This window comes from Rhinoderma darwinii, chromosome 3 (genome assembly GCF_050947455.1).
Source record: "Rhinoderma darwinii isolate aRhiDar2 chromosome 3, aRhiDar2.hap1, whole genome shotgun sequence".
Classification (NCBI taxonomy): domain Eukaryota; kingdom Metazoa; phylum Chordata; class Amphibia; order Anura; family Rhinodermatidae; genus Rhinoderma; species Rhinoderma darwinii.
In genome coordinates, this window is record NC_134689.1 from 37,820,743 (window position 1) to 37,834,919 (window position 14,177).

The window sequence follows — 14,177 nt, forward strand, 5'->3', positions numbered from 1 at the left end:
GAGACACAATGGTCTCCTGCTCTGCCATTACGGAAGCCGATTTAGGCCCCGCCGGGAGGCGAAGCCTAAACGGCTTGCTGTCAGTGAATGACTGACAGATCTAATACATTGCACTACATAGGTAGTGCAATGTATTAGAAAAAAAAAAATCTGACCGTTGGACCTTCAAGTCCCCTAGTGGGACTTGAGAAAAAGTGTAAAAAAAGTATAAAAAAGTGTAAAAAAAAGTGCAAATAATAAAAGTTTGAAAACAATAAAAGTTTCAAGTAATCAAATAAAACACAATCCCCCTTTTACTCTTATCAAGTCCTTTATTATTGACAAATAATAATAAACCATATGTATTTGGTATCTCAGCGACCGTAACGACCTGAGGTATCAAAATATTATATTATTTATTGCACGCGGTGAACAGCGTAAAAAAACCGTAAAAAACGTTACCAGAGTTTCTGTTTTTTAGTCACTTTGCCCTACAAATGTTAGAATAAAAAGTGATCAAAAAGTCGCACGTATCCAAAAATGGTACCTATAAAAACTATAGCTCGTCCCGCAAAAAACAAGCCCTCATACACCTACGTCGACAAAAAAATTAAAAAGTTATGGTTCTCACAACTTGGCGACAGAAAAAATACATTCTTTTTACAAAAGTAATTTTATTGTGCAAAAAGTTGTAAAACATAAAAAAGTGCTATAAATTAGGTATCGCCGGAATCGTACTGACCCGCAGAATAAAGTTAACATGTAGTTTATAATGCGTGGTGAACGCTGTATAAAAAAATAACGAAAAAAGCTGTGCCAGAATTGCATTTTTTTGTTTACCTGGCATCCCAAAAAATAGGATAAAAGGTGATCAAAAAGTCACATGTACCCCAAAATGGTACCAATAATAACTACAGCTCGTCCCGCAACAAACCAGCCCTCATACCGCTACGTCTATGAAAAATAAAATTAGTTATGGCTCCAATAAGTCAGGAAATAAAAAAATATGCAGTTGTGCCCGAGGGGAACATTTCTTCTGTTGGAAGAGGCGATTTATCAAGGACCTAAAATTAGGGAACTAGGAAAGGGAGGGCCCAAACATATCCGCTGGAAGCGACGGTGCCCGTATTATACCAGGACAACACTTCCCAGCAAAATTCCCCAAACTACAAAGGCGCGGAGTGTGGACCAAAAGGGGGATAATAAATGACGCCATATATCAGTGCGACACCGGCCTGTGCAGAAAGGATTGCTTCACAGCGTAACACACATCTATGGATCATTTTATTGTTTTTTTTTACCCCATTATTATACCACCTGACTATGCCCCTTATATACTCCGCCCGGCTTACATATGCCCTACATTATAAACGGAAACACCAGTAAGACTCCAAACAAAACTACTACCAAGCAAAATCCACGCTCCAAAAGCCAAATGGCGCTACCTCACATCTGAACCCTACAGCGTGCCCAAACAGCAGTTTCCTTCCACATATATGGCACCGTCATACCCGGGAGAACCCTTTTAGCAATTTTTGGGGTGTGTCTCCAGTGGCATAAGCTGGGCACGACATATTTGCCACTGAATGGCATATCTAGGGAAAAATATAAATTTTGAATTTGCACCATCCACAGCGCATTCATTTATGGAAAAGACCTGTGGGGTGAAAATGCTCACTACACCCCTTAATAAATGCCTTGAGGGGTGCAGTTTCTATAATGGGGTCACTTCCCAGGGGTTTATTTTTATTATTTCACATCTGAGCCTCTGCAGTTGTGAACCACTACTTTGTAAATCGCCAAATTAGGCCTCAATTTTACATGGTACGCTTTCACTCCTGAGCCTGGTTGACTGTCCAGGCAAGAGATTAGGGCCACATGTAGGGTGTTTCTAAAACCAGGAAACACCGCATAATAATTAGAGAGCTGTCTTGTTATGGTGGCACAAGCCGGGCACCACATATTGTCCTCATATCCGTGGACAAAAATCCCATTTTCACTCTGCAACATCGAGTTTGCACTAATTTCTACAAAACACCTGCAGGGTTAACATGCTCACTACACCCCTAGGTAAATGCATTGAGGGGTGTAGTTTCCAAAATTGGGTCACTTCTGGGGGGGTTTCCACTGTTTTGGGCCCACAGGCGCCCAGAAACCAATCCAGCAACATCTGCACTCCAAATGGCGGTCCTTCCCTTCTGAGCCCTGCCGTGTGCCCAAACAGCAGTTTATGACCACATATGGGGTATTGCCGTACTCGGTAGAAATTGGTTTACAAATGTTGGGTTCTTTTTTTTCCTTTATTTGTTGCGAAAATGAAAAAATTTGCGCTAAAGCTACGTCTTATTGAAGAAAAAGGATTGTTTTTATTTTCACTGCCCAATTCTAATAAATTATATGAAACATCTGTGGGGTCAAAATGCTCACTACACCCCTAGATGAATTCCTCAAGAGGTGTAGTTTCCTAAATGGTGTCACTTTTTGGGCGTTTTCATTGTTTTGTCCCCTCAGGGGCTTTGCAAATGTGACATGGCCGCCGCAAACCATTCCTGCTCAATGTGATCTCCAAAAGCCAAATAGCGCTCTTTCCCTTCTAAGCCAAGCCGTGTCTCCAAACAGCCGTTTATTACCACATGTGGGGCATTGTTTTACTCGGGAGAAATTGCTTTACAAATTTTGTGGTGCTTTTTCTCCTTCAGTCCTTGTGGAAATGAGTAAAAATAAGCTAAACCTACATTTTCTTTGAAAAAATATTGATTTTTATTTTCAGGGCCTACTTCCAATAATTTCTGCAAAAAACCTGTGGGGTCAAATCGCTCACTATACCCCTAGATAATTTCCTCAATGGGTGTAGTCTCCAAAATGGGGTCACTTGTGGGGGGTTTCCACTGTTTTGTCTCCTCAGGGACTTCGTAAATGTGACATGGCCTCCGCAAACCATTCCTGCTAAACTTGAGCTCCAAAAGCCAAATAGCGCTCTTTCCCTTCTCAGCCCTGCCGTGTCTCCAAACAACCGTTTATTACCACATGTGGGGTATTGTTTTACTCGGGAGAAATTGCTTTACAAATTTTACGGTGCTTTTTCTCCTTTAGTCCTTGTGGAAATGAGAAAAAAAATCGCTAAACCTACATTTTCTTTGAAGAAATGTTGATTTTAATTTTCAGGGCCTACTTCCAATAATTTCTGTAAAAAACCTGTGCGGTCAAAATGCTCACTGTACCACTAGATAATTTCCTTGAGGTGTGTAGTTTCCCAGATGGGGTTACTTTTGGGGGATTTTGACTGTTTTGGCACCGCAAGAGCCCTTCAAACCTAAATATATTCTAACAAAAATAAGGCCCCAAAATCCACTAGGTGCTCCTTTGCTTCTGAGGCCGGTGCTTCAGTCCAGTAGCACGCTACGGCCACATGTGGGATATTTCCTAAAACTGCAGAAACTGGGCAACAAATATTGAGTTGCATTTCTATGGTAAAACCTTCTGTGTTATAAAAAAAATTGTACTAAAAATGTATTTCTGCAAAAAAATATGAAATTTGTAAATTTCACCTCTACTTTGCTTTAATTCCTGTGACATGTGTAAAGGGTTAAGACATTTTCTAAATGCTGTTTTGAATACTTTGAGGGGTGAAGTTTTTAAAATGGGGTGACTTTTTGGGGGTTTCTAACATCTAAGGACCTCAAAGTCACTTCACAACTGAACTGGTCCCTGTAAAAATGGCCTTTTGAAATTTTCTTGAAAATGTGAGAAATTGCTGCTAAAGTTCTAAGCCTTGTAACGTCCTGGAAAAATAAAAGGATGTTCAAAAAACGATGCCAATCTAAAGTAGACATATGGGTGATGTTAATTAGCAACAATTTTGTGTATTATAACTGCCTGTCTTACAAGCAGATACATTTAAATTGAGAAAAATGCTCATTTTTGCAATTTTTCGCTAAATTTTGGTGTTTTTCACAATTAAATACTGAACATATCGAGCAAATTTTGCCAGTAACTTAAAGTCCAATGTGTCACGAGAAAACAATCTCAGAATCGCTTGCATTCCGGAGTTATTACCACATAAAGTGACACATGTCAGATTTGAAAAATGAGGCTCGGTCAGGAAGGTCAAAAGTGGCTAAAGAGGGAAGGGGTTAAAAAAAAGCTATATATAAACAAAAAAAATACCAAAGGTATACTTAGCCTTTAACGTGCTCATAGTATAGCATTCTATTTCCACCTAAACGTGCAACTATCTATGCTGCAAGATTGAGATTCGTAAACCTGCTTTAATATATAGCAGCAGCCTGTGAATTTCGAGTAGATCTGCAGGGCAAGGTTGAGTTATTAGTTGTATCACTGTTATTTAGACTCTGTCATGGCTGAGTTCTTATAATAACACTGTATCTGTGAATTATTATTTGGAAGTCTTGATCCTGGCCAGGATACGATTGCATTTAAAAAATGCTATTACGCAATATGAGAGTCTCAAAAGGAAGTCTGTCCTCTTATGCCAGCACTTTCTGTGTGTGTGGAAATTAATCTGTACTGGAAGGCGGAGAGACACAAAATGATCTGCCTCAGTCCCAGCAGCACAGGGAAGGGGAAATGAGAAAAAATATTGACAACAGAGACTAAATCTGGTTCTCTGACTGAAAAAGTAAGTATGGCTTTATCAGGTTGTATATCATGCTGCATATTTACTGTTGTACTTCTCCCTTTGTCTGATTTACAAAGTCATTATATTGTCTGGTTTATTTACTAAGTCGGAATAGCCTCTCAATAGGAAGATAATGAATAGTATTACAGGAAATCCATTTACTCCGGTACCTAATAACTCTAAAGATCTGACACAACCGCAAGATAATATAAAATATAAAACCAGATGAAGATGTGAGAAATACAAAAATTATAAGACTTTTTAGAAAACTTGGTGAAGCATATATTAACACCGAGTCGGCGCAGTTTTGAAATGATTTGTAACGTTTGCTCTTTTTTTTTTATCACGGTAAACTGCTGTTTACCTATAAAAACGCCCGTACATTGCTGTTTACCTATAAAATTGCCCGCACATTGCTGTTTACCTATAAAATTGCCCGCACATTGCTGTTTACCTATAAAAACGCCCGGACATTGCTGTTTACCTATAAAATTGCCCGCACACTGCTGTTTACCTATAAAATTGCCAGCACATTGCTGTTTACCTATAAAAACGACCGGACATTGCTGTTTACCTATAAAAACGCCCGTACATTGCTGTTTACCTATAAAATTGCCCGCACATTGCTGTTTACCTATAAAATTGCCCGCACATTGCTGTTTACCTATAAAAACGCCCGGACATTGCTGTTTACCTATAAAATTGCCCGCACACTGCTGTTTACCTATAAAATTGCCAGCACATTGCTGTTTACCTATAAAAACGACCGGACATTGCTGTTTACCTATAAAAACGCCCGCACATTGCTGTTTACCTATAAAAACGCCCGCACATTGCTGTTTACCTATAAAAACGCCCGAACATTGCTATTTACCTATAAAATTGCCCGCACATTGCTGTTTACCTATAAAAACGACCGGACATTGCTGTTTACCTATAAAAACGCCCGCACATTGCTGTTTACCTATAAAAACGCCCGCACATTGCTGTTTACCTATAAAAACGCCCGCACATTGCTGTTTACCTATAAAAACGCCCGGACATTGCTATTTACCTATAAAATTGCCCGCACATTGCTGTTTACCTATAAAAACGACCGGACATTGCTGTTTACCTATAAAAACGACCGGACATTGCTGTTTACCTATAAAAACGCCCGCACATTGCTGTTTACCTATAAAAACGCCCGCACATTGCTGTTTACCTATAAAATTGCCCGCACATTGCTGTTTACCTATAAAAACGACCGGACATTGCTGTTTACCTATAAAAACGACCGGACATTGCTGTTTACCTATAAAAACGCCCGCACATTGCTGTTTACCTATAAAAACGCCCGCACATTGCTGTTTACCTATAAAAACGCCCGCACATTGCTGTTTACCTATAAAAACGCCCGCACATTGCTGTTTACCTATAAAAATGCCCGCACATTGCTGTTTACCTATACAAACGCCCGGACATTGCTGTTTACCTATAAAATTGCCCGCACATTGCTGTTTACCTATAAAATTGCCCGCACATTGCTGTTTACCTATAAAATTGCCCGCACATTGCTGTTTACCTATAAAATTGCCCGCACATTGCTGTTTACCTATAAAATTGCCCGCACATTGCTGTTTACCTATAAAATTGCCCGCACACTGCTGTTTACCTATAAAAACGACCGGACATTGCTGTTTACCTATAAAAACGACCGGACATTGCTGTTTACCTATAAAAACGCCCGCACATTGCTGTTTACCTATAAAAACGCCCGCACATTGCTGTTTACCTATAAAAACGCCCGGACATTGCTATTTACCTATAAAATTGCCCGCACATTGCTGTTTACCTATAAAAACGACCGGACATTGCTGTTTACCTATAAAATTGCCCGCACATTGCTGTTTACCTATAAAAACGCCCGCACATTGCTGTTTACCTATAAAAACGCCCGCACATTGCTGTTTACCTATAAAAACGCCCGCACATTGCTGTTTACCTATAAAAACGCCCGGACATTGCTGTTTACCTATAAAAACACCCGGACATTAACCCTTGGCTACATATGTTTTTAGCCTGAGACTGTAGGGTAACCAGGAGAGTACAACTGAGGCCCCATGCACACGACCGTGCCCGCAATCACGGCCCGCGATTTCGGGCACGGCCGGCCGCTGACTGACAGCCGCATTTTCGGGCCGTGCTCCCATACAAAGCATGGGAGCACGGCCCGCAAAATGCGAAAGAACGGACATGTTCCATAATTCCCGGAACATTTCCGCGGCAGGGACACCCTTCCGTAGTGCTACGGAAAGGTGCCAGTGTTCAATGAAAGTGAATGGCTCCGTTTTGGCGGACCGCAATTGTGGTCCGCAAAAACGGAGGTTTTTTACGGTCGTGTGCATGGGGCCTGAGACAGTGCTTTTAAACCAGGACCATCATGCTGAATCAAGATCATTGGAAAACATGGTTCTGCAATATTACACACAACTGGACACATTTTTATAAAAAAGAATGTGATGCCTTTTAATGCTTATATATTAATAATATGAAAATCTCTAGGTTTTGAAAAAAAAGAATTATTATAATTTTGGTGAAGCATGGCCATTCAACAAGCACTGCAATGAGCTTTTCCTCAGATGGAAGAAAACAGTTTCTCGCACCACCTACGTTTTTCCAGATGAATCAGTAGTCTAGCGAGGCCTTTTGAGTAACAACACAGAACACAGCATGAATTGCTTGTGTAAAGAATGTAGTGTCAAGAATCCTGGATGGATTGACTGCTTACACTGCGTGACAGTGTTGCAGTTCCTGCACAGGGTAAGGTCAGGAGTGGCAGTTGGAGGGGATGCTGTGCTTTACATGTCACTGACAAAGATAGTAGTATCGCTCGCACTATAATATTGTATCGCAGAATTTCTGGTGAACATTCTAAATAATAAAAGCTTAAACGTTATCTAATTTGCTTTAAAAACGTAGCAATTTAATCCTTACCATTAATACTGATAGTTAAGGAAGGAGGGCATTGCTTTGAATCTGACGGAATGTGTGTGCCAGACAGTGTCGTAGGAGAGTGGATAGAATGGAGAGATGCGTGACTGAACCCTAGAGTTTCTGTTCTGATATTCTTCAGGGGTCAGTTAGACAGAGCATTCCTCGAATTTCCAGAGACATGACAAAGCATTTGTAGCATTATTGCCAATGATGCCGCAAATGCTCTGTTTTCCCTTTGGCAATATAACATGGTGGTGAGATGCCAGAGGAGCCTGCTCACAGTGTGTTAGTGCACTTAGGCCCGAGTACAGCCAGCATGTAGTTAGTTGGTGGCTGTGGAGATAGAGTGGCAGGAAATCTGTGAGGAGTGGTCCAGTGGAGCCGCCGTTAGACTTTTGGTGCGCCATAGGAGAGACCGGAGGTTCCAGAGGTCCCATGGGGTGCTGCACCTGTAGACTTGAGTTTGTTGTTGGGAGGAAGCCATGAGCGGTGAGAGAAAGACTACTCTGAGTAGCTGGGTCTGCGTGGATTATGGAAGATAAGACAAATGGTAGTGAGTAATGCCTCCTCCTGTGTAAAGAGACGTTCAAGTGTTACACTGTGTTCTGCAAGCAAGTTGACCTGTGTGAATTACTGCTGTGATTACTACCGTTATTGTTGCTGTTACAAGTCAAGACAAGCAGTCCTTAAAGAGACAGTACCCCTTTCTATCAAGGACTGGGACTATTTTGACCACTCTATGGTTTAGGACTGTACTCTATTGCACTTCTAATGCTCAGAGTGTTTTGAAAAGTGTACTCGCATTCGTGGGTGGCATAGCGACCACAAGGACCCACAGAGGCACAAGGCATGCCTATACTAAGTGGTTAGTGTAATTATGCAATTTGTGTGTAGCCAGTGCAGGCTGTGGTAGGAGATAGACTCCCAGAGACACATAGCGGATGGGCACTTTGGCCACAAACCGACCTTGGGGGACCCGTTGGTGTATCTTGCGGTCCCCGAATCACTCAGTATACAACTCTGTGTTCTGTTAAGTATTCTAAACCATGTTTTGTGCCTCTGTTTTGAAGAGAATATAAGCTATCGGTTGACTGCAACAAAATCGTCTGCTGCGATCCTTTTAAAGGGGAGCATCTTTGTAATAACTTAAATCTAGATGAATATAATTTCTAAACATTATTGTACTAGCGTATGTTTGGCTCTATTCATTCTATTCACACTGCCGTCTGTTCACGTGGCTGTTCAGAGCCCTTGTCGGCAGTTCCCTCACTTTTGGCTGCAAGAATAGCACCGCATCTAAGAGATGCATGATAATAATATATAATCGTAAAACATTAGATGCTGAAAAAAGATAAGCAATAAAAAATGATAAACCAATACATGCCTAAACCAGTGTTGTTCATGAGGTACCCCATGTGTATTGTAGCTCCTGTAGCTTCATTTATGGGTAACATATTCAGGACAGATCATTGAAAGAAGTGGCGTTATTTCTGGTAGAATACAGTCCTGTTTTTCCTCAAAAAACACTCTTAAAATGAAGAATCTGCAGTGTGTGAACATGACCTAATTGAGTGTGATTTGGGCGTGTGACAGACAAAAAAAATCACACCCCAGAGTAGAGGATTATCTAAGCAGAAGAACAAACATAATTAATTCTTAATAGTTTTTTCCAACCACGTTCCTCTTGGCATCTGAACATGCAACTAGTGCCAAGGAAATGAAGCAATAATGTAATTTCCAAATCCTAGTCTACATAAATATGTAAATAAAAGTTAGAACAATTAATGTTTAGGAGAAGGCCAGTGCTGGGACAAATACAGAGGCCATCGCTATTTGGCTCATATGTTTGCAAATTAACACATGGACATAATTGTATAAATTATTTCCTTATGTCACTTACAGACAAGATATTTTTGTCGGTGGAGACTGTGGAATTTGGCAAGATACGTTAAACATAATATGCCTATGGGGAGAGCCCAACAGTCCTAAAATGAAAAGTTGGATTCTAACCAATCCAATACTATTGTTTTCTTGAGATACGTGGCGTCAGATATGTGTAACAACCGCTTATCTCTCCTTATTCATAGAAGTACCATTTCTGTTGGGCTGGAAGAGTTTGGAAAAATGCTTCTAGGGAAGAACACTTGCCTAATATAACGTACGAGGGTTGGAACATGCCTCCATTTTTTGTTTCTCAAAGATTTATGTCTTTTTGTTTATTTCCTTCTAGAGATGAAGATCTACTGCACAATTTCTCTTATTCTTCTATTTTCTCAGAAAATTTACAAGGCAGACGGAGACTGTTCCTATGATAGATACCTCAGGCAATGCTCCTGTTCACTCCTTGATTTGACCAACATTATGACTATAATTCCATGTATTCAGGCTTCAAGTTTTGAATTCAACGGAGGGACATTCATCAACCCTGAAGATCTTGCCATACCTGATCTGAACATGGTATTGGTTATGGATATAATAAATGATTCACTGAAAAAGATCAGTTTTGTAAATGTGGTGTTGTCTGAAGACTTCTTGGCTGCTTTTATAAACAAAGTGTTCCAGGTTCCAATTGACCTCCTATCATTTGAAAACACAACCATCGTTGGTAGATCTAATGGAATTAATCTGAGGGGATCACCACCTCGTATATTAACTCTACAGTTCATCAATGCATCTTCAAACCCATTAATGCAAACAGATTCTGCCTTCGATAGGTTTGGAAAATGGATGTCCATCCTGAGGGAACTGACTGTGAAGGAGTCGCAATTAAGGAGTGTTCCATGTGACGTCAGTGTGCGCTTTCAGTCCTTGTTAACGCTAGAGCTATCAGACAACCTCCTGTCAGATGGGAATGTCTCATCTTTGTTTTGTAATGGTGCTTTTCCTAATCTTCAAACCTTAAAACTAAGCATCAACAATTTTAGTAATTATGACATCTTGTGCCAAGTGGTAAACCGGTATAACCAACTGAGACACTTAGATTTGAGTCTCAATGACTTTTCTGTGACATCAAAGTCCTTATGTGAGTGGCAGCCATCTTTAAGTCACCTAAATCTATCTGATACAGGTTTAAAACGAGTAAGTATCAGTCTACCACCAAATTGTGAAGTATTAGATCTAAGCCACAACAGGATTGAATTTCTAAATATTTCACTACCCAAATTGATAGAGTTGTATTTGTCCTACAATAGGCTTTCTACTCTTTCTCCCATGGGCCATATCCCTCATTTACGAAATCTAGCTGTAGATGGAAATCCCATTACAATGTTACAAATTAGTCAGATACAATCCTTTAAGCATCTGGAGAGCTTTAAAGGTGATAACATACCATATACATGTTCTTGCTCTTTAATAAGAGAAATGAAAGAAATGGCAAAGTCCGGTCTGATAGTTCAGCGATGGCCAGAAGGATACACATGTGACTCTCCTGCATCTTTTAGGGGTAAGCTGATTAGTGATGCCAGCCACTCATTGTTTGAGTGCCACACACAGCTCTTAACTGTTGTCATATGTATTGTGATATTATTATTGTGTGTAGCTGTAATAATTTGCTTAATTAAAATTTGGCGCAGTAACAAAACAAGATCTCAATGCATGGAGCCTGGAAATTCAAACAGCGTATAATTGGAAATGAATGTGAAAGGATCCAAAACAAATGTCAGTTTTATTAATAGCCTGCCAGCAGTTCTGATTTTTGCCTGACTGACCCATAATCGGTTAGCAAAGAGGGTGGGGTTGTTCCTAATTTCACAGTTGAATGGGGAGGATCTGTCATATGTATGCTGTCCTGTCTAATATGACAGATCTGCTTTAAAGGGTTTATACAGGGACCAAAAATTATTAGCAGTGTACTCACTGTAGTATGTGAGTACGCTCGCTAATATACATTCCGGTCCCCCATCGCGCTGAATCTGGGATTTTCATAGATGTTTATAGCGCTGCTGGGGGACCGGAAGTCTAGTTGCACAGCCTTCTTTGGTGACAATACGACTCTTCGTCATGTGAACGACCATGCGGTTCTCCATATACAATCAGGAGAAGTAGTACAGTGAGTACATGGAGTACAGCGGGGTCAGTCACGTGACGAGGAGTCGTATCATCATCAAAGATGGCTGCGCAACTAAACTTCCGGTACCCGGCAGCACTATGAAAATCTTAGAATCAGCGCAATGGGGGACCAAAATGTATATTAGTACGTGTACTCACATACTGCAGTGAGTACATTGCTAATAATTTTGGTCCCCGCATAACCCCTTTAAATGCCCCACAATTTGGGTTTTAGCTCGGTGGTATTAAATAAATCGATATCTTTCACGCTAACCAAGTATACCCACGGCCAGGACTATTCAGAAATATGAGATTATTAGAGCATGGCATGTATTTTTTTCAGATGCACGCCAAGTTCTAAATACCCGGGCTACACATCCTTCAAGTTGAGTTTGTCCATGTATACCTCCTCCCCTGCTCCATGAGTTTCCATCTTTCTGACCTATCTCTATAATGTATATAGTTCAGCACTAAAAAATTCATAGCTACACGCGCCTATAGTATGTATTGAACATTGACATTATATGACAAAAATAGAAACCGTATCAACTGAACTAAGCACTGTCCTTGCATATTTTAGACATGGACCCAAAGAATCATGCCTAACTTGAGTTTTTGCTGCAAAATAAAGGAGACTCTTCTAAAATTGCATATTTTGTAACGATAGCTTCATTTCCATCTACAATACCCAATAATCTTATATGTTTTGATAACTTTGTTTATGGTCTCCTCAGGTACAAGGATATCTGATAAGATGCCTCCCTCATTTTCATTAGTCTCATCAAAGCTATTGCTAGGGTCACACCACATCTGGTATGTAAACCTGGCAAATACATTGGGAAAATCACCCGACATATATGCCAAATGTATTTATAGCCTATAATAGGCCTTCAGTTGCTTACATCTGGGCTACACATCGATACGGCGGAGGTATACACTAAATATGGTGTGAACAGGGTCTTAGGCTAGGAAAACACGTCGACATTAGCTGCGACACCGGTGGCATGGCCAAAGATCGCAGTTATTCAAAGTATCAACGTGATCTCTTTGAGACCCATAAGTTGTCGCGACTGTGACACCATAGTCGCAAGGAATCCAAACCCGCTGGACTTCTTGTGACTGTCATGTCGTGGCAGCTTGTGGGTTGCAAAGTAACCTCATTGACTTTTATTACCTGCGAAGCAAGCAGTGCGACACAGTGATCGTTGGCCATGTGACCTGTGACGCCGTGTAGCCCTAGCCTTACTTTGCTATTTTTAAAATGAACATGTGCAGATTAAAGATGGGAAATCCTTCAACGGCCAGTGTTGTGTCTTAAGGATATGTCCACTTTTACAAACTTGTTTACTGCTCCAGTGCATCTAAATAAAAAATGAAGCGACATTGCAAATAATTAAAAATCTACTATGGTTTTGGTAAGACCTATGTGTCTCCATAGTAACAGACTACAAACAAACATTGTATAGTCTACTCTTGCAGTCATGTATTATTTCTGTCTATCTGTCCCCTATAACATTCGGTAGGTTAGCAAGAAGAAGGGGACAAATGGAAGTAATACACGACTACAGGGTCAGACTACGCAGGGTTTGTTTGTAGTTTGTAACTATGGAGACACATGGGTCTGCATAGGAGTTATAGACACAAAACGGCTTTAATCAAGCCTACTTGCGTAGTTGCTTCATTTTTTATTTTAGATGCATTATAGCAATAAACAATGGTTTCAGAGGTGTAGTAGGATAAGCTGTGGCCAGCCAGTAATATAGTATTACATGGCAGCCATTCAGATGAATAGCTGTCCAAGTAAGACATGGATAGTTCCATATGACCTAATAGGTTTTGTCATACGTTTATATATGGCTGTAGCTTACATTTGACTTTTTTCTTTGGAATTTACTATTTTACTTAAAATCACATATTGATTGATAAATACCTATTAACTGAAATATTTCCACTTGTCAAAAACAATGCCAGTGTCCTTGTGCCAAAGGGAATGACCCTCTCTTGCTGTTATTATTTGCAATATATTTTTTATATTTAATTTCTATTGAATGTATTCTTTTGTATTTCCTAAATGTATGTTTACTGTGTAAATATAATAATTTATTTAATCAGATTTCTAAAACATATATAAATAAACATCTATAAATTCTTTTCAGTGACTTTTGATGTCAATTTATTTTTCAAATTGCATACCAAGAAATAGTTTTGATATTTAAGGCTATGTTCACCTTTGAAAGGTTTCAGTGTCAGTGGGTCAGGCACGCAGGATCCACCTGTAATCTATCACATCTAAGTTATGAACTTAGATGTGATGGATAACAGGTAGATCCTGCGTGTCAGAGACACGCATGACCCGCTTTCACTGAACCCGTCAGTCCCGCAGACCTGACGGGAACAGGATTTAGCGAATGATATAGCTGCTCTGTATAGAGAATACAGAGCAGCTATATCTCAAAAAGTAAAATGAATTTTAATAAAAACTAATTATAAAGTTGCACCAATCACACTGATTGACCTTTTTATTAAAGATGCTCTG

At 40.0% G+C, this 14,177-nt stretch overlaps 1 protein-coding gene across 1 annotated transcript; it reads left to right on the forward strand.

Moving 5' to 3' along the window:
* Positions 1-4,464: 4,464 nt before the first annotated feature.
* CD14 (CD14 molecule) lies at positions 4,465-13,722 on the forward strand. The gene is made up of 2 exons (XM_075859932.1): positions 4,465-4,618; positions 9,825-13,722. The coding sequence occupies exon 2, from the start codon at positions 9,827-9,829 to the stop codon at positions 11,216-11,218; it is 1,392 nt and encodes a 463-aa protein (XP_075716047.1). The 5' UTR covers positions 4,465-4,618; positions 9,825-9,826; the 3' UTR covers positions 11,219-13,722.
* The last annotated feature ends 455 nt before the right edge of the window (positions 13,723-14,177 follow it).

Excerpts from the sequence above, each read along its gene's own strand:
- CD14 (XM_075859932.1), top strand. The coding sequence starts at position 9,827 with ATGAAGATCTACTGCACAATTTCTCTTATTCTTCTATTTTCTCAGAAA.